General features: G+C 34.7%; 4 protein-coding genes across 17 annotated transcripts; 2 read left to right on the top strand and 2 right to left on the bottom strand.

The window, feature by feature from the left end:
• Positions 1–3,604: 3,604 nt before the first annotated feature.
• On the bottom strand, positions 3,605–4,462 carry LOC125209275 (zinc finger protein ZAT2-like). Its single transcript, XM_048108880.1, has one exon. The coding sequence runs from the start codon at positions 4,460–4,462 to the stop codon at positions 3,605–3,607; it is 858 nt and encodes a 285-aa protein (XP_047964837.1).
• A 2,386-nt stretch (positions 4,463–6,848) lies between these two features.
• On the top strand, positions 6,849–11,611 carry LOC125211778 (ABSCISIC ACID-INSENSITIVE 5-like protein 7). Of its 14 annotated transcripts, XM_048111698.1 has the most exons (7): positions 6,849–7,003; positions 7,168–7,237; positions 7,328–8,128; positions 8,227–8,298; positions 8,807–8,843; positions 10,478–10,556; positions 11,341–11,611. In XM_048111698.1, exons 3-7 carry the CDS (start codon positions 7,451–7,453, stop codon positions 11,354–11,356), a joined length of 882 nt encoding a protein of 293 aa, XP_047967655.1. In that variant the 5' UTR covers positions 6,849–7,003; positions 7,168–7,237; positions 7,328–7,450; the 3' UTR covers positions 11,357–11,611. The 14 variants fall into 14 exon arrangements, with proteins under 14 accessions (XP_047967655.1, XP_047967654.1, XP_047967656.1 ...); XM_048111697.1 differs by lacking the exon at positions 6,849–7,003 and having other exon boundaries at positions 7,017–7,237; XM_048111699.1 differs by lacking the exon at positions 6,849–7,003 and having other exon boundaries at positions 7,018–7,237; positions 10,494–10,556.
• Positions 11,612–11,795: 184 nt separating this feature from the next.
• LOC125211779 (elongation factor 1-beta 2-like) lies at positions 11,796–13,895 on the bottom strand. The gene is made up of 6 exons (XM_048111712.1): positions 13,736–13,895; positions 13,521–13,640; positions 13,279–13,345; positions 12,637–12,751; positions 12,260–12,373; positions 11,796–12,129 (listed from the first exon to the last, which is right to left on the bottom strand). The coding sequence occupies exons 1-6, from the start codon at positions 13,819–13,821 to the stop codon at positions 11,966–11,968; spliced, it is 666 nt and encodes a 221-aa protein (XP_047967669.1). The 5' UTR covers positions 13,822–13,895; the 3' UTR covers positions 11,796–11,965.
• Positions 13,896–18,222: 4,327 nt separating this feature from the next.
• On the top strand, positions 18,223–20,013 carry LOC125212356 (probable E3 ubiquitin-protein ligase RHC1A). Its single transcript, XM_048112498.1, has 2 exons — positions 18,223–18,300; positions 18,771–20,013. Exon 2 carries the CDS (start codon positions 18,836–18,838, stop codon positions 19,784–19,786), a length of 951 nt encoding a protein of 316 aa, XP_047968455.1. The 5' UTR covers positions 18,223–18,300; positions 18,771–18,835; the 3' UTR covers positions 19,787–20,013.
• The last annotated feature ends 179 nt before the right edge of the window (positions 20,014–20,192 follow it).

The following is a 20,192-nucleotide window of genomic DNA, read 5'->3' as shown; positions in this document are numbered from 1 at the left end:
AAAAACATTTAAAAAATACATTATATATTTTTTCAAAAAAACAAAATTAAAAAAATTAAAAAATAGCGCTGGCCGATCGCTGGCCGATCGGCACGCCACAATGGCGGCCAGCGCATCGGCTAGCGCATCGGCCAGCGCAACGCGATCGGCTAGCCCACGCCGAAATTTTGGCCGATTTCCCGCTAGCCTACTCCAATGGTTCGGCTAGCCTACCATTGCGGATGCTCTAATATTCATGTACATTCAAAATATTTAAAGATTGGGCGGTATGATTCAAACTTGGATCAATATTACCATTCTATCGTTTAACCAATTCACGCACATATTATTGCTTATGCAACATACTTTTCATTGTCGGTGAAAGTTTCAACTTGAATCCAAAAGTAATTTTAAAATGAATTTTAAGTTTACACTATTAATCTACTCTCTCCGTCTCACAATAGGAGTAATATTTAGTATGGATACGACTTTTAATAAATATAAGGAATATAAAGTTAGTGGAACATAAAGTCCACTTTTTATATTGGTTTTATAATAGAATGTGAGTGAAGTGTATTAGTGGAATGTGAGATCTACTTACTATTTATAGTAAAAAAGTGAAACATGACTCTTATTGTGGACGGATCGAAATGGCAAAATGTGACTCTTATTATGAATGGAAGGAGTATTTATTAACACGATTTTAGAATTAGCACGACTTCATATATTTCTAATTTAGTACTACGAGTTCATGAATTTATTAAATTGATTATAATACTTTAATATTTTTCATAGTACTACTTATTAACTTTATATTTTGAAAATGCTATAATCTAATTCTATTTTGTATATAGAGAAATCAAATTATGAAAATAAAATCATATTTATCAATAATTAGGGTTTTCAATATATACCTCGTAAGCTATTGACAATTAAGATATTTTCAGTATAATTAATACTATCTTGTAAGATATTAATAATTTATAAACAGTAGTAGTATTACAATTTGTAGCATTCTCTAAAGCTGCAATCTACCAGTTTAGATAGATATGACTGAGATATAATATTTATAAATTATTGCTATTATGCAATTAATCTAAAATAACATTTATAATTAAAAATTAAAGGATAACAGACTCACGAAAAACGTGGAGAGTTTTGCTTTATCTGATAAAACCTCCAATTTTTTCTTTTAAATATACACGTGGATATATGTGATCCGTATGAAAAAGGTTAGTTTTACAAATATTTTGAATAGAACATTTTTGTACCCCGTCGATTATATAGGCGATATAAACCAAATAATTAAATATATAGGTCCCATATAATCAAAAGTAATGCTAGCTCAACATAATCAATACCAAATAGGTCACCAATCACCATAAACGGCTTAACTGGATTATGTAGGCAAAATAATGCTATCAAGATATTTTAGCATTCGAATTCATTTTTTTTAATACAAGATATTTGCGGCCCATCCTAGGAGCTTCAATCTAGGATAGTCGAAGATTGGAATCAGAAAAAGAAAATTGATTTTAATAAAATAAAATAAAAATACTTTTTGCAGACGTATGCAAATATATAACTGAGAAAAATAAGAAAACAAAAGCATCTCATAATTTGATTTTGGATATAGTAGGAGTAGGGGTGGCAAATCGTGCGTGTCGGGTCGTTATCGTGTCGACACGATAACGACACGAACACGATAACAACAAACACGAACACGACCCGTTAAGAAAACCTCAAACACGAACACGAACACGACCCGCTACCCTCAGACACGAACACGACACGAACCCATTAACGACACGAACCGTTTCGGGTCAACACGACACGAACACGACACGAACCCATTAATGACACGAAAATAAGTATTGAAAAATGAAAATAATAAGAATAATAATATTAAAATATTATGTGTTAATAAGAATAATAATATTAAAATATTATGTGTTAACGGATAACACGAACACGACACGAACACGCATTGTTAACGGATAACACGAACCCGACACGAACACGACACGAAATTTTCGTGTCCTTAATGGGTCGACCCGATAAGGACACGAACACGATAAGCTCTGACCCAAACCCATTAATTTCGTGCCGGTTCGTGTCGTGTTATCGTGTCGTGTCAAAAATTGCCAGCCCTAAGTAGGAGTATATCAAAAGAGTTAAAACCAAGAGAAAATCGTCATTTATATATAATTGAGATGCTGAAATATCTCGTGCGACTATAAATGCGTAAGTTCATTAATCAGCATATATTACGTATAATATTTATGGAAAACTTATGGTTTACTATGATTAGATCTAAGCTCTTTGATCACGCCAAAAAGAAAATTGTCGATCCTTTTGAAATATTTAGCATATAGTAAGGTTTATTCGGCCAAATTTGATTTAGATTAAAGATATATGAATTTATAAATTGTATAGTACATATGTTTATTCTACAGTTCTACTACTAATACCAAGTCTACATTGGTATTATGATATGAAGTCAACCAATTCAAAATTAAAGAAAGATTATTTGTGTTAGTAGAAAAAATAGCCGTGGGCACAAAGAAAAATGGCTTTAAGTTAAGTTACGATTGTCTACTATATATACCACTTTTGCATGTTTTGGGACGCTTTTATACGCCGTCCCTTAGTTGAGATACCAAGATTGAAGTCATTTTTTCAAATGTTGAGAATGTATTTATAAACACAAATTGGTCCTTATACGTTCTTATTGACAAAAAAATTGGTCATTATACGTTATATTTTTTGTAGTGATTGGCCAATATGTAACTAGCTTTTGGGTTTGAGTTCAACCAATTCATATCAGAAATAGAGTCATGAATTCAAAATTCAAAATTCAAAATTCAAAATTCAAAATTCATATATATATGACAGCATCAGCTGCTGGCTGTTGGACCCTAAAACCTTGATCCCTAATAATAGTGAGTAATTTTAGGAGCAAACAAATTAGCTAACTGTTTTGTGTGCAATTTTTTTGTAACAAAGCTAACTGTTAATTATCTGTTGTGTTCCATCTAATCAATATATAAGAACAAAAAGTAAGTCAAATATATTTATAATGCTTTTAACATCAAATTAATTTATGTATAGCATGAGATACTAATTTGTTTTTTTCATACATCTTCAATAAAAAAAAAGAGTATTTTTACACTAAGAATAACCCTATAGTGATAATACTGTATCTGAGGGCTTCACATTGGTACAATATTTTATGTTCTTCAACATTCATACCCATGGGATCTTGGAGAAAATATTAGGCTTGAATATGTATTTGTTACTTAAAATTTGCTCAGATCTTTTACATATAAAATCTCAATTTGATTGACATCCCATTCTGAAACTGGCTTAATGAACTTGAAGCTAATCACAAAATAATCAAGCCTGTAGCTATATGATCTCAAGAAAAGCAATAGATTGGAACAACAAAGTTGAAATTGGTAGCATTATTAGTGAGTAGAGCTAGAAGAAAGAAACAAAGGGGTTTATCACCACAATTGGAACTATGCAACTTGAATTTCCATGTCTCTTCTCACTAACACCAAAAAAAACAGCAAAAACAAAACCTAGAAACAGAAACACATAATCAAAGTAATGAACCAGACTGTTACCGCCTATCATTCGAAGACTCCTCCACGCCCTTGTCCTCCTCCTCCTCGGGAGGAGCCATGTTGAGATCGATATCAAAGAGAAAACCCGAGGCTGAGGTAGGACTGATGGTGGAGGGTGAGGCCGAGGCCGAATCGCCATCACCATCAACATGATCATCACTAGGACCAGGATCACTAGTGACAAAATCAGGCTTAGTCATCATCATCATCATCTTCTTGGTCCTTGGCATCTTCTTGGGCTCGAGATGGCGGGTGCTCGTGTTGACGATAATCATCTTGAACTTGTTGTGGCTGGCCCGGTGCCCTCCGAGGGCCTCGTGGCTCCTGAAAACCTTCCCACACGTATCGCACTTGTAGTCCCTCTCCATCTTCCCGGTGGCCAGCACCTGCACCGCCACCTTGAACATCTCCTCCACCTCATCCTCCACCTTGTCCTTCTCCTTGTCCAACGCCGGGCGCCCCCTCTTGCAAGTGGGCCACGCCTTCCCACTCAAAAACCCTAGCTCCTCCCGCGGCGGCTCCATCCCGCGCCAGTCCCGGTCGGGGTGGCAGCGCATGTGGCCGAAGAGGGATTTCTGCGACTGGAAAGCCTTGCCGCAGATCTTGCAGGAGCAGCAAGGAGATCCAGGCGACGATGATTTGGATTTGGAGTTGAAGCTCATCGCCTTCCTCATCGAGTACTCCTTGTTAGCTTGAACATGCGCGGAGCTCATGTGCCCTCCCAGCGCCTTCCCCGAGCTGAAGCTCCGGTCGCATTCCTTGCAGTAGTGGCTCGGAACACCCTCTTCCTCTCCCGCCTTCTTTGGGATTTTTATCTTGATCACCGGAATTCTGCCGCTGTCTCCCTCCTCCATCGAATCAATTCAAGAATTCAGAAGGAATTCAGAAGAGAAGCGGTTGAAATTGATGGAATATTAATCAAGATTCAAGAGATATGAGGAGAAGGAGATTGGATTTGGTTTGGTTTGATTTGATATGAAAAAGAAAACCCTATAAGAAGACAGAAGGGCAATCGAGGAGTAAATATGGTAAATCTTGAGTAATTGAGATTATTTGCGATTTGAATCTCGCACTTTCCTTTAGGAAATCAAACGACAAACAAGGGAGGAGATAATGGAGGGAGAGCAACAACCTTTAACTATTGTCGCAATTAGATACACTCAAACACTCTTTTTTTCATTCAAATAATATCTTTATTAAAGATCCTCTTAGCTTAGCATAATCTTTTCTTTTCTTTTTTTTCTTTTCAGCTGTTTTGAGGTGAAGTCGCATTGGTGCTTAATTATTCATTCCTACATATATTTTATTACTTTTTCCAAAATAATATTGTGTGTGTGTTTCGGAGTGAAGTCTCTTTGCTTGGTATAGGGAAAGTTCTATAACGCAATTATTCATTCATAAATATATTTAATTTCTTTTTCCAAAATATTTTTGCGTGCTATTATGATTGAATGTAGGAGGATTTCTTTTTTAGAGTCAACATGCGTGTTTTTTTCCATGGTGTTGATGAGTTATTGCCTTTTGATGAAAATACGAAATTACCTAGAAACCTATAGTTGAGTAAAAAAAGAATTTTACCTATTGCACCCTAAAATAATTATGTACTCCGTATATAAAATAAAAATAGAATATTTTCAATTGATATACCATTGAGTATAAAAAACTACTACCATTTTTCTAAGGTCAAACTTTATTTTTCCTCTGGTAAGTAAATCTCTATACCTCTCAAGATACGGAAAATCTTTTTTGTGGATTTTGGCAATATTTCCATATATATAAAATTTATTTAATATTTCCATCTAAGATTAGGAGACATCCCGTTTCATTGTTTTTAATTTCCAATAAGTCGGTATAGTGTAGTGCAAATTACGTTCCCGTTTAGTCACAGTAAATATTTTACGAACCACGATTATACTGTATTAATTATGTCAAGCATCTAATTTTGTATCGTATCTTCAAATTTGGTGGAGTGATAACTTCACTAATATCCCCCCCGAATTTTTTTTATTAATCAATTCAATATTTATACTCTAAAATTTCTAGGCTTTATTTAATAGATGGGGGATAAATGGGGTTTGTAGCTTTGGGATTATTCAATATCACTTTCATATACACAATTGATATGTTGTATATGTTGTAGTAAGATATAATTCAAATTTTAATACTGTATCTTATAAATTACTGTATTATTTTAATTATTCAATTCATAATTTGCAAGCTCACAATCATACTTAGTAATGAATTGAGATACATAAGCGTGATATTTTTGGAATTTGTTACCAATTAAAAAACCAAAAACGCTTAGATATATATTACTAATATTTTCTGAATATAAAGCTTAGGTTTCAGTTTTTATATATTTGTTGCTTTTGATTTTATTTTAGTTTTACAATTTAATTTCTTCTCCCCCTTCAAACCCTTAATATAATTGAATTTTTTGCTTATTTGCCAATTGTGATAAAATTGTCATTTCATAACGAAGAACTGCCGAGGCAGTAGTTGGTTCTCGGTTGAATTTTGTTTCTTGAATCATGTTCGTGGGGAAAGTTCACTAATAATAGGCTTTCAATAGTAGTTCTACTTTTATATAAAATGCTTTATTTATTTATTTTAGAATTAGAATAATAATACAAATAAATCGATTTAATTAATCTAATTAATAAATTAATTTACGTAATCATGATTAAGAATACTAATTTCTAAATCAATAATATTTTAAAAGAATTACGTAATCAATAATAATTTCTAAATTGACTCGTATTAGCCTCCATAATCATTAAATAAATATCGGACTTCAACAAACTCAGCTTAGCCATCGTGGATGAAGTGCTAACTATTGCCACTATCCATGCATATAAGATAACATAATTAAGACATGTGGCTAGTCATCAAACTTGATTTCAACCGATCTTTATTGCCCAATGATCATGTTAAACTCGTTTATGTTGCCATCCTTAGGCTGAACAACCACCTAATCAAATGAACCTTTTTCGTTAATAGCATCTCTCTAACTTGGACAATGATAAGTGTATTGCACATTTCGTTTCTTTACTGAATAAATAATGATTCTTCCATAAAACAAAAATATGATCCATCAAACTTGTCGATTGAAATTTTTAGTATTAATTCAATTACATGGATCGATACTACTCCTAGTTTAAATTTAATTACCCTATTTTTGTATTTATGGTTTGGATATTTTTTATGCATATGTAACGGCATCTAATCATCGTTTTCGCATGAAAAAAAAATACAAAACTGGAAAAAAGCAATCAACACAAATCCAACACCTCAACCCGATCCCGATTACATACTTGTTTCTATTATCTCTAAAACAAATTCCCAATTGCAACACGTGGATCCCTCCTACAATACAAAAGCAATCTCGTTTTCCGGTAACAGATCATCTGATCCTCTTCTTATCCCACCTAATTTATGTTTTTCTTTGCAATTCATACTATTTTCTCTGTTTCTCTAATTGCTCTATTTTTCGCTGCTTCTTGTTTTGTGTCCCCAACCGAAATTGCCTTGTTTGTCGAATACAATCGTCTGTTCCTAGCTCCGCTCTGCTCACTGCGAACACTTTCGTTTCTTCTCAACGTTTCGGTTCATCTATTGTGAATTTGCTTGTAAGGAGTTTGTTGTGTTTTTGATTGGATGTTTCTCACATTATTTAGATGGATTTGCTTCAATCATGCGTTTTTTTAATCCATGCTCAGGTTTTGAGGTGTAAGGAGTTTTATCATTTTAGAGATCGGATTGGCTTCGGAAAATTCTAGTTGATTAGGTTTTTGAGGGTTTCCAATTGGTAGTAGTTTTAGAAAAGTGGAGGTGAAGTGTGAATGGGGATTCAGACTATGAATTCTCATGTGAGTGGTGGAGGGCAGCAATCTCATGTACAGCATCATCCACTGCAACGTTGCAACTCGTGGTTAGGCCTAACGCTAGACGAAGTTGAGAGGCACTTGCTAGGTAATTTGGCAAAGCCGTTAGGAAGCATGAACCTTGATGAGTTGCTCAAGAAAGTGTGGACCACTGATACTGGCCGCTCCTCTGGGATGGAGAGCATCGAAACATCCCCTGCAGCGTCACTGCAGCGCCAAGCCAGTTGGTCGCTTGCTAGGGCTTTCACAGGGAAGACGGTGAATGAGGTGTGGAGGGATATCCAGCGAGGGTATAAGATGAGCAATGTGGAGGGCTTTGGTAGCCAGGAAAGAACACCCCCGACCCTTGGTGAGATGACTTTGGAGGACTTTTTGGTGAAAGCGGGGATGTACGTGTCCAATGCTTCCACCGTTTCTATTGAACCCATGATGTCCTTGGATAGCGCACTCAAGTCCCACAAATTCTCATCTCAAATGAGGTCGTTGTCTCCTTCGCCTTCAATTGATGATTTGTCAGATACGCCATTGCCTGGCCGGAAGAGGATGCCTGGGGATCTTGAGAAGACCATCGAGAGGAGGCTAAGGCGAAAAATTAAGAACAGAGAGTCTGCTGCACGGTCACGTGCAAGGAAACAGGCAAGACTAGAAAATTCGCATAGCTGTGTTATATTTTATGCTGCTGGTGCATTTTGAATATATTGGCATCGGGATATTTACTCATGTAGCATTCACAGGCCTACCACAATGAGTTGGTGACCAAGGTCTCACGACTTGAAGAGGAAAATTCAAAGCTTAAGAAGGAAAAGGCAAGTAATACCTACCTGTATCCTTCTTTAATAAATGCATTTCCATGGTGCATGCTGGTAATATATGTGACAGCAAGACTTTTGCTAATGTGAAATGTTAACGATCTAATTTTCGGGTACAATTAAGTGATTCAAACTTAACTGCCCAACAATTCAGTGTCTTTTCCTGTTTAAATTGTTTTGGGTGATGAAGTTTTCCATTTAAGGTAATGGACATGAACCAGCCACAAATCAAGTTTTGACTAAAAAGTTATCCGAAAGTGCATGCATCAGAGACTACTACACCTTCACGTGATAAAAGTTAGCAGATTCAAATTTGTGATATCAGCAGCTAACTGCACGAAGTTTCACAGTTTACTGGAATCGCACACGATTCTTTTTTTCTGAACATAAATTCTTCAACTTTTAGTTTTTTCTGATTTCTATGAGTGGTTGCTAAATATGAGCATTTTCTTTCATTTACTGTTTAATGTCATTCTCACCAGCTTGCACATGCTGGAAGGTTCAGTTACCTTTGATGAACAGAGTCCATTTGATCTTGAGGGGTACAGTCTTGATTCTTTGAATTTCGCAAAGTACATTTAGACTTTGGTTTTTTTCCCCTAGTAGTATATTTGATGAACCTTAATAACTAGAAAAATAATTTGGAAAATTTCAAGTGGATAGGCCTTGTTACCTATGAATTATAATTAAAGTAATACTCCCCCAGTCCCAAGTTACTTGAGTCATTTCCCTTTACGATTAAAAACAAAACTCTCACTTCTCTCTCCTACTTTATTTTATTTCCATTTAACCCCCTAAATACAACTTTATTAAATCTCGTACCCAAAAGAAACACCTCAAGTAACATAGGACGCACGCACTCAAGTAACATAGGACGCAGGAATTAGTAGTCTTGACCGAACTTATATACTAGTAGTATAATGAAGAACATGATGGAAAACCATATAAAGCTGAAAACTGTCAAACATTAAAACAAGAAAATTTTAGCAACGTTAATCAAACATTCTCAGAATCTAGCTTTGAGTTAAGTACTAGTACATTATAAACCACCTCAGGTATCTTCTCTGTGATTGGAGATAAGTGAGGTATCTAGCAGCAATATGTCTTTTGTTCCTCACATCTTGAAATCTGTAGGGAATATGGTTCAAGTTGGCATCACTCTGATCCATTGAATATTTCAAACAAATTTTAAATTTCAAGACCTATCTATGGATCTTATATATAATCCAAATTTTGGTGGTAGTGGCTTGGAAGCTAATACACTAGAACCATTTGTGTGTGGTGGAAACTGGAAAGTGAATATAACTACAAGCACCAAACATCTTAACGCGAAGATATGAAAGAAAAGCAAAGGATCTAGGAAATATAAAAGAAACTAGTATCACACTTGACTCCATTCCTAGATTACTAATTATTATAAGCTTATTGGTTTGTACTTTTCACTGGTGGGTTAATCAACTTATATCACATTTGGAAAAACAGCAAACATTCACTATAAACTTAAAGAAAAAGAATTATCTGGAACTTTGCATGCGGTACTGTCTAGGTGCAGCAACACATATGAGATGAAAAAAGAGGATTGTCTCAAGAAGAAATATGTTGAGAGTGAAGCACAGTTGGTGTTTCAGTTGTTAGAAGGAGTTGGGGGAATTTAAAATATCAACCTCCTTTAGTAGCTAAAAGGAAGCATGGGTCGTGTAACTATCCAATTCAGCCTGACATTATGGAGTGGTGACTGAATCTACAATTTTGTGAAATTAGGATTGAGAAGAACCTTACTCTTAGCGAGTATCAAAGATTGGTGCCTAACTTACTAGGAAATGTTAGATATGATGCACTATGGCGTCTATCCATACAGTTTAAAGAAGTGCCACCTACAACTACTTTAACATTTCACACTTGTATGTACAATGGATTTTAGACATCTATATAGACTTCGAAATTGAATTTTGTTATACAAATTTGTAAAAGCTACTGAATAACATCTAATATGATCTAACTGTACCTCTGGCTTGACTGTGAAATTGGCATAAAGTAATGCGGATTACATTTTCTTCCACATGTTGATTCATTGATTGTGAGCTGTTATCTGTCCTTTTTTGTATAAACCTGCAAAATTTTGGCCTGTTCTCTGATGTTTAACGATTCAGATTTCTCATGTAACTACCCATGTTAGCTTATTCTACCTTCAGATTGTCTTGGTGTGAAAGCAAATGGGGTTCGTTCGACAGCTATACTGTCAACTGTGATATCCCGTAAGGATACTTTTCATGTGACATTGATCCACTACAAATTAACAACTTCGTAGTAAAGAGCAGCATAGTCTCTTTCTTATCAGAACAAAGTTCTTGTTCTGTAGTTTGTGGCTTAGACAAAAAAAGTTAGCTTGCTGATTGGCTGATATGCACTTGGTGTCTCTCGTAGAACTAGTCCTATTAGTTTGTTATTCCTTCACTTCTCGAATGGAAAGCACATCAAAGAGTTCGCAGCATATTTCTTACATGAACAATGTGCCTGGTCTGTATTGTTCTCTGCCAGCAGCTTGTTTTAAATCATACAAAATGAGCTAAAAGCTTCTTGTTCTTCAACTCAACTTTTTCCGTGGATGCTCCAATATCTCTGTTCCTCCGTGCGTAACTCATCAGCTATGTTCTTTCAAGTTAAGCCATCACGATTCATGCTTTTAACAACACACTAGCAGCTATTTGGCTATATTCTGCAGCTTGAATATCTCCCTTTTTTTCTTTATTGATATGCTTCCACTATGAATAATGGAAAAAACTATTTCGAGATTTTGAATTCCTTGCACTTTAGTTGTGTAAATTTCTCATGCTACTTGATGTCTATTTGTCATGAAATTTGAAGTATTGCACTAGATTCGCCAATAAACAAACCTCGAACATATCTTTATGTTGAAAACTTGCTTGGTGTTTTTGTTCCATATTCCTTTACCACAGTGACTAATTTTAAACACTTTCTTTATCTTAAATTGATGCCTACACTGGCGCACTTAGTTTTGTTTTGTTGACTGTGTTGCAGGAATTCGAACAGATAACCACATGTGAGCCCTGCACACTAAGGTTTCAGCTGCGAAGAACTTCTTCATTCTAATACTCTATGCGAACAAAGTTTTTGAGTGGAGCCTATTCAATATAGGGTAGAATTGGCCTGCATTCCATCCCTGCATTGCTTCTGTAGTAGTGTAGTGTGTAAAAATGTTACCCTTCTTGTAGGAGATGAAGACCTAGATGCTTGTTATTAGAAAAAAAATGATGCAACACCACTTTAATGTATAGTTGATATTAAATTATATCAGTGAATGTGATTAATAGTCAAAAAAAGCAGTTTAAAGTTTTACCTAAAACCTAACAACATTTGTTAAGTCATAAGTCATAACCAAAATTTAATAACAGAAATAGTACTGTATTTATTTAACATCAGTAGTGTTCAAGTACTTGTAAAAACAGTTAACTTTCATCAAACGCCGCCAAAGGTTATAAAAACAGCAAATTTCATCAAACACCACCAAATCAAATCCGCAAACAGTGTCTTAAAAATCCTTTCCTCTTCCCTTGGTAACAATAAAGGTGGTATAAACCAAAACAAGCAAAAGTTCTAGTGAATAACAAAATTATAGCCGGACAAAGGCTCAGACATCGCAACTTTAAATCTTGTTGAAGGCAACAATGTCGCAACTTTGGATGTATTCGTTGTGAGGTTCCACGGTGAGTACCTCCTCTATCATAGTGTCAACAGAGACAAGATCATCAACAATGGTAAGCATGATTTGGAGCTTCTTAATTCCATAACCAACTGCAACCAATTTGGCTGCATGGAGAAGTTATAGACTGAGTTAAGTAAAGCACCAAATGCATATATGATAACTAGTGCAATGTAGTAACAATACATAAAAGTATGTAGGAAGAGAAAGGATGCCAAAAACAGAAGAGAATCATACATGCTCCCCATAAGAGTCCTGGCAACTCAACGCTTCGAACACTCTCTTCAAGCTTCTTCATGTCGGTCTCATCATCCCAGGGCTTAATATCCATGAGAACAGATGACTTACCACCTGCAAGATGAAGACAAACAGGACAACTTAGAATCACAATGAAACAGTGTAGACATGTAAAAACGTGTGGAAACAGATATTCTCTAACATATGGATACAATCATATAGCATCAATTGATCTATACATTATGATCTCAAAATAACTTTTAGTCATGTGTTGTTAAAAGGTTGCATCAATTTTTGAAATGATAATAATGGCAGCCATATGCGCAGATAATGACTTAAAAAGCAAACACTGTGAGATTAAGATGCCATAGACTCACTTTCTTTCTTCTTAGCAGGCGCCTTGGCTGCTTCTCTTGCTTCGGCAGCCTTCTTTTCCTCCTCGGTCTCATCGCCAAATAAATCAAGATCGTCATCATCATCGGCAGCATCCTCCTGGATGAAATGGATTTTACATATCAGTTATTATCTACTCCAATACACACCAAAAAAATAAACAGTACAAAGCCATTAGGCCTAAGAACGAATCTTCCAATCAATTAAAAGCCTCTAGTATCTTGAGCCAGGGCTATCTATAAAACATAAACAGGCCCTAAAAGTGTAAACCATGTTGTGTTGACAATACCAATTCCAATAACCAGGGCTACCTACAATGTCTTGGGAAAAGGAAAAATATCAATACAGAACTAAAGTTCATCCATGGCCGTAAGTAACAATGCCCAGAACATCCTATAATCCAAATGACTTCTTGCTGCATTGAGTTCAGGATTGCAAAAAGTTCATACTTTGTACAATGGTTTGTTAGGAGATAACTCCTGTATCAGCCTAAAATGTGTGTTGTTATCATGTTATGCCTCATCAATCTTCCCCTATCAATCGACCCAGTAAATTAAATGCCATGGAAACAATTAGCATATTTTTCAGGCAGATCGGTATACGAAACACAAAGGTAAATCAGCTACCTTCGCTTCAACAGCTGACACTGCAGCTGGACCTCCGATACTTACTCCAACAGCTTTTCCAGGAAAGCTACACCATAACAAATTGCAACTCAACAATCAAGTACAACAAGAATCACAAACATAATTAATATACACAAATACAGGATATACAAAGCAAACTATCGGCATGACGAAATTCAATAAATAAGCAAACATAAGCACGAAAGCAAATTGGATTAATTTGTGAAGTCAGAAGAAAATACCTCGATGCTAGCTTTGCGGAAACAGCTTCGTACCACTTGGAGGCATTAGGGTAGAGATCAGCACTAGGCTTCCCCGAAACGGAAGCATAAACTTTAACATCGTCTTTAGTCAATTGACTCCTGAAAATCGCCAATCAAACAATTCACAAATCGTTAGAATAAATTGAACAGTGTGAAATTGTAGAAAAAAAGGAGAAAGTGAAGAAGCGTGTTACCCAGAGATGTATGATTTTCCAGAGAGGAAGGCGTCGAGGGCCTTTAGGCCGGCTTCTGTGTGCAGATCTGCGAAGGTAACAGCCATTGGAGAGAGAAAGAGAGAGATGTAGAGATAACCTAGGCCAAGTAGAAAGAGAGTGAAAGAGGGAGAAATATTGGAGGGGCGAGATTTTATATGCAGTTATAAAAACCCTAGATCGTGAAATGATTTGAATCATTTTATAATTATTTAAAGTGTGAACTATACTTCCTCCATCTCCAAATAATATACACGATTTTGACACAAATTTTAATATAAAATTAATAAAATAAAAAATAGATAGAAAGAAAAAATAATTAAAGTTTTGTTAGTGACAAATTTTAATATAAAATTAGTAAAATAAGAAAGGGATTGAAAGAAAAAGCAATTAAAGTTTTGTTAATAAAAAATGGATTCTACCTCATTAGAGAAAAAAGAGTTTTCAAAAATGAAAAATGGATATTCTTATGAGACGGACTAAAAAGGAAAATGTGCATATTGGACGGAGGGAGTATCTGATCTTTTACATTCGCACAAAAGCGGCACCTGATCTTTGTTTTGTATTGTTTTTGGTATTTAAAAATCACACTTTGAGTAGTTAATGCTAATTTTCACCACAAAACATCAACTAAAAATCACAATTTCACATTTTTGCTATGATAGACATTTTTTAGCATACTTTGCTAGGACCTAAAATGATACTTCCCCCGTCCCACAATAGGAGTTACTCTTATTGTTATTACGGGTTTTAAGAAATATAAATAATAGTAGGTTGAAAAAGTTAGTGGAATAGGTGACCCATAATTTTTATATTGATTTTATAATAAAATGTGAGTGAAGTGAGTTAGTACAATGTGAGACTTACCAACTATTTATTGTAAAAATGAGTGTAGTCTTATTGTGTGACTACTGTTGTAGGTGATCCTTTCCGAAGTACTTATATACACCATTCGTCATCTATTAGGAGTCTCATTTCTTAGCGGCATGGATTTTAAGAAATGTTAAGAAAAGTGGATGGAAAAAAGTTAGTGGAATAGAGGTCCCACTTGTATATATTAATTTTAAATGAAATGTAAATGAAATGAGTTAGTGGAAGGTGGGACTCTATTACCATTTATGATAAAAGTGAACCGGGACTCCTATTCGCGGACATGGCAAAACGGGACTCCTATTCGCGGACAGAGGGAGTATCTTCTATATCTTTCTCTCATTATTAATATTATTATGTATAAATTAATATTATTTAATTTATTTTTAATATAATTCATTATAACTCATACTTAATCAAAGTTATAGTTTTAAATATATTTAATTATTATTATATTAATTAATAACTTGCAACTAATAAATAATTACTATAATATAGTTATTCAAAATATGAATCATATAATATTAAATTATAACAATTATTATTATTATTATTATTTTATCTTATTAATAACTAATCAATATAGTCTTAATAAAATTTAAAATATAAATTATATTTATAACGATAAAAAAAATGATTGCTATTTTTAATTAGGTGTTTTAGTTTTAAAACGATACAAAATATTTAAATTAAAAGGATTCAATTGATTTGATTAGTTTAAACAATTAGTCTAATTAGGTGGTTCTTAATTTATATTATGAATGTTAACTAGTCGTATACTCGTATGCATAAAATAATGGAAAAAAGGGAAGGAAAAAAGAAAGAAGAGAAAATAGAAATTAAAAGAAAAAGGAAAGAAGAGAGAAAAACAAAAAAGAAATTACATCTTTGGTGCTTTCTCCGTCCCATAGTAGATGTCACACTTGGGAGATGGCATTGGATTTTAGGAGATGTTATTTTGTGTATTAAGTGGTGAGAGAAAATATAATTTTATAATTGATGTGAGAGAGAATTTTTTCTAAAAGAAGAAATGTGACATCTTTTATTGGACAGACTAAAAAGGAAAGTATGACATCTATTATGGGACGAAGGGAGTACTATTTAGTTGTAATTTCTAAAGATGCCCTATATGACTAAAAAATCACATATTTAGTATCTGAGGTGTGTTATATTGTGAACTCACCCTTAAATTGCTAATTACAACTAAATGTCATTAAGGGTATTAATGTCGATTAACAAAATTAAAAAAATATATCAAAACTTTAAATGCATATAATTATCTCGATTTAAATTATTTTTTACACTACATATATCAAATTAAAGATAATTTTATAAAGATTCCAACGAGATCCTACATGCATACGTTTCATTGTCAAAATTTGATATTATTTTCGTGAATTTTCATATAATTCGTCCAGTAGATTATGTCAATACAACTTGCAAAATATGTCAATATAATACATGAATAATGCCAATATGAAACTGTATTTACGTTTTCATGTATTCGTGTTGACATATTTAACACACTATATTGACAGGATGTTCCGCAACCCTAAATTTGGTTAGTTATTCTTATCTTTTCAATATTAAAAAATAAAAAACGAAATTACACATAACAAATTATAGACCTTTAGATTTCCAAACTTCTATGATCTTAGATTAGTTGTAGTTAGCGATTAAGAGGTGAGTTAGCAATTGATCACACCCCTTTAGTATCTATGGTTATTTTTGTCACGAGGTACCAAAAATAATACTCCCTCCGTTCAATAAATATGCAACATTTGGTTTTCGGCACGAGATTTTATGCAGTGTTGTTTTGTGAGTTAATGAAGAGAGGGTAAAATAAGAGAGAAGAAAAAGTAGAGATAGTGTTATTTTCATTTTAGAAAATGTTTCATTTTTATTGGGACAACCCAAAAAAGAAAACGTTTCATTTCTAATGCGACAGAGGGAGTATAAAACAAAGATTAGGTATCATTTTTGTGCGAAAATGAAAGATCGGGTACTATTATGTAGTTCACTCTTATTTAAATTATTAATTTAGGATTTGATTTATTTTGAGACCTTTTTGTATCCCACATATTATATTTATGTGTGGAGTCTTTGATTATTACTCATTCCGTCTGCTATAGGGGTAACGTTTGAGCTTGGTGCGAGTTTTAAGATATATTGTACAAAGAAAAGTGAGTAGAAAAAATAAGAGAGTGTGACTCTCACTTTTAAATACAATTTTATAATAAAAGGTGAGTAGAAAATGTTATAATATGGAGTAGAACTTATTTACTATTCTCAGTAAATGTGAATTGAGATTATTATTGGCAGATGTGCCAAAATGAAAAAAATATATATATCTTATTCGCGGATGAAGGAATATTATGCTAGATTAATTATGTATAGTATGTCAGCGAATGTTAGATTTAACTATGTAAAGAAGAAATCAGAAATCCGAAAAAATATTTATGTATGAAACTATATTTGCATTCTCTACCTGTGAAATAAAACTTTTGTTTTACAATATATATTGTGTGGCAGTAACATATAGTTCCACAGCTTTTGTTTTACCATATTGTGGCAGTAATAGCAGTATAATTAAAAAGAGAAAAAAATATACTTCATCAAGTTGTTTTCATGATATACCTTGCGTTGTAGTCTTAACACCTCTTTATATAAGCTGATAGTTTATTTAGACTTTTATTTGATGTGCAAGTATTTGATTATTTGACAATTTACCAGGTTGTGTTATGTATCAAAGTTGTTTTCGTTCATAGTTGAGTTTTTTGTTAGAGACTTGGGGGTGTAATGTTAAAGGTTATTCACAAATTCAAACCAAGAATGTGATTATGTTATAGCAGTAGCTTATACATTTTTAATCCCTTTTTAACTATAGGTGTCGGGCTATGATGATGGAAGTGACGATGAGAGTACCTCGATTAAAATATTCACTTTGATGCATTAGTCGGTTAATGGCATGAGAAAAAAAGGACCAAAGAAGAAAATGATGATAATATGACTGGATTGGTCATTTTGTATGATTTCACTTCCTTACCACGAATAGGATGACCTAAGGTCTTGAGCAATGCGGAGGGGGAGAGGCTTAAGCCCCTAATGAATTGAATTTTTGAATATTTTTTTATAAATTATTTTGAAATTTTATTTAAATTTTACAAAAGCCCTATTAATAATCTAAATTACTCGAAAATAAACTTCTAAAGAAAATTTTGAAAATGTAATCCCTACTAATGTCTTTGCAATGTTCAAGCTGTGCTATAGAGGACGTGTTGAAAAAAAAAAATTATTAGGACACGAAGGTGTGACTGCAGATAGTGTGATTTAAAGAGGTATTGTGCCAACTAATATACAATACTACTCAATTAATGCCGTTTTCTCATTTTCTTCTCTGATGCTTTGGGTTTGGGTTTGGATTTGGGTTGGTAAGACTGGTAATTCGTTATTTTAAGAAATGATAATATCCGATTATAAATCCATCTCAATTTTTTGAGTGGCAAAAGAAAAGAAGCGCGGGTGGTTCGGGTCGGGTCAGAATGAATAGATCCATTCGTATATATAAATATATATCCTACTCAACTCCAACACAAGTCTTTTGTGATTCCATTGCTAAATCCTTAATTTAGGGAAATTGTCGCAATCTCCTGCATTACTCTCTCTCTCTATCTCTGGTAAGTACTGACTACATTAACTACTCATGCTCTTCTTAATTTCAGATTTCTTCTATTTTAACTTGATTGATCGCTTTCAGTTTATACAACTTTGTTTGCTTGCTTGTTGGATTTTTCCGACCAATAAAAGTTGTTGTTGATGCTTGATTGTGCCGTGTACACTTTGCTCATGAACTTATTGTGTTCTGATCAACATGATTTTTCGTTGCCTAGAATTTTATTTTTTTGTTAGGTGAGTTCCCCTTTCTATTCTCTATCTTTGTGTTAGAGGATTGAATTCTGTGGTGTGGAGCAGATCTAGACCCTGTAAATTTACATGATGAGCTAAGCAAGTTGAACCCTGCATAATTGATTGGAATATGGTCCAGCCTTCATTGGAAGATCTCATATCAGTTATTTGTTTCAAATTTTGAATTTGCTAAAACTGCTTCATAGTTGAGTTATGGTTATTCATAGATGTCTGGATGCAGGAAAAGTTCCGGGGCTGGAGATTGTGGCTTATGTTTCGTGTTTAAGATAAATAATAATAATAATAATGTCTAGTGGTGGAAACACTCATTGGTGCCACCAATGCAGACAGCCTGTACGACCTCGAGGCCGTAACTTGGTCTGCCCGTACTGTGATGGTGGCTTTATACAAGAGCTGGCCGAAGTTATGGGCACTCACTCCGGTGATGGTTCTGGACTCGGGTTTATGCAAGATCCAAGATTTGGTATTATGGATGCGTTTGCTGCCCTAATGAGGCGCAGGATGATAGGAAGGGACCCGAACTTTGATGTGAGAGGACGAACAAGTGTGGGCGTTGGCCCCAGGCCTCCTGGCCAATTATTGATATACCATGGCCAAACTCCAGTTGCTGTCGATCCATTTGATTTCTTTTTTAGTGATGGACATGGAGTGGGGCAAAGACGAGCTGATTCTGGTGAGATCTTTATGGGGCAACGACGGGCTGATTCTGGTGATTTCTTTATGGGGCATGGGTTACAGGAACTGATAGAGCAGCTGAGTGTGAATGACAGGCGGGGTCCTCCTCCAGCACCGCGTTCCGCGATTGATGCTATGCCAACCATCAAGATTTTGCAAAGGCATCTCAATACAGATGCTCACTGCCCAGTTTGTCAAGATAAGTTTGAATTGGGGACAAGAGCTAGACAGATGCCATGTGATCATATCTATCATTCAGACTGTATTGTGCCTTGGCTAGTGGAACATAATTCGTGCCCTGTCTGTCGTGTTGAGCTGCCTTCACTAGACTCTGCAAATTCTCGTTCTAACTTGAATCAGAGAGCAGTGAATGCAAGTGACAACAGCAGCAGAAGGGACATCAGTAACTCTCAGAGTCAAGGGAGGTGGAATCCATTTACATTTCTGTGGCCTTCAAACTCATCGAATCAGAACACTCAACGCCATTCAGGAACTGAAGGAAACGGTGCAGCAGCTCCAAATGAGGAGCATAGCAGAACGCGCTGGCCTTTTGACTATTGATTTTACATCTGCAATGCTCCCTCTTTTTATTCGTTTCTCAGTCGTGTTTGTTGTTGTCTGCCTCGAAAAAGTCAGTTTCTGGTTGTTAGTAAATCCCTTTTGGAGTGAAAACGATTTCCCTACCTGTATGCTAAACTTACACCACATATGAAAAGATCAACCCCACATGTCCTTACAAACTTGTGCCTCCATATATTTTAGTATCTCTTGATTTTTTTTGCGCTCGATGTTACAGTTTGTCATTCCGTGTTAATTGTGTGCTTCCACTTGATGATGTATGACAAGTTCTTGTGCATAGCTACTACCGTTTGGTGGGTCATCAGCAACCTCCGTCCTCACTGAATCATCGTTGGCCCACTGCCGCACCTACTATCATTTCTCTCTACATAATTCATTATACATTTGT

This window comes from Salvia hispanica, chromosome 3, assembly GCF_023119035.1.
Source record: "Salvia hispanica cultivar TCC Black 2014 chromosome 3, UniMelb_Shisp_WGS_1.0, whole genome shotgun sequence".
Classification (NCBI taxonomy): Eukaryota; Viridiplantae; Streptophyta; class Magnoliopsida; order Lamiales; family Lamiaceae; genus Salvia; species Salvia hispanica.
Note: the sequence above shows the minus strand (reverse complement) of the source record. Positions and strands in the feature narration are given on the sequence as shown.

What these genes read in the sequence shown, in the direction of transcription:
- LOC125209275 (XM_048108880.1), bottom strand. Translation starts at nt 4,462, where the DNA reads ATGGAGGAGGGAGACAGCGGCAGAATTCCGGTGATCAAGATAAAAATC.
- LOC125211778 (XM_048111698.1), top strand. Translation starts at nt 7,451, where the DNA reads ATGGGGATTCAGACTATGAATTCTCATGTGAGTGGTGGAGGGCAGCAA. An exon ending in CAAAGCTTAAGAAGGAAAAG is followed by an intron (nt 8,299 to 8,806) that starts GCAAGTAATACC and finishes TGGAAGGTTCAG; the next exon opens with TTACCTTTGATGAACAGAGT. An exon ending in AGTCCATTTGATCTTGAGGG is followed by an intron (nt 8,844 to 10,477) that starts GTACAGTCTTGA and finishes TACCCATGTTAG; the next exon opens with CTTATTCTACCTTCAGATTG.
- LOC125212356 (XM_048112498.1), top strand. Translation starts at nt 18,836, where the DNA reads ATGTCTAGTGGTGGAAACACTCATTGGTGCCACCAATGCAGACAGCCT.
- LOC125211779 (XM_048111712.1), bottom strand. Translation starts at nt 13,821, where the DNA reads ATGGCTGTTACCTTCGCAGATCTGCACACAGAAGCCGGCCTAAAGGCC. An exon ending in GGAAAATCATACATCTCTGG is followed by an intron (nt 13,641 to 13,735) that starts GTAACACGCTTC and finishes GGCGATTTTCAG; the next exon opens with GAGTCAATTGACTAAAGACG. An exon ending in TCCGCAAAGCTAGCATCGAG is followed by an intron (nt 13,346 to 13,520) that starts GTATTTTCTTCT and finishes GTTATGGTGTAG; the next exon opens with CTTTCCTGGAAAAGCTGTTG.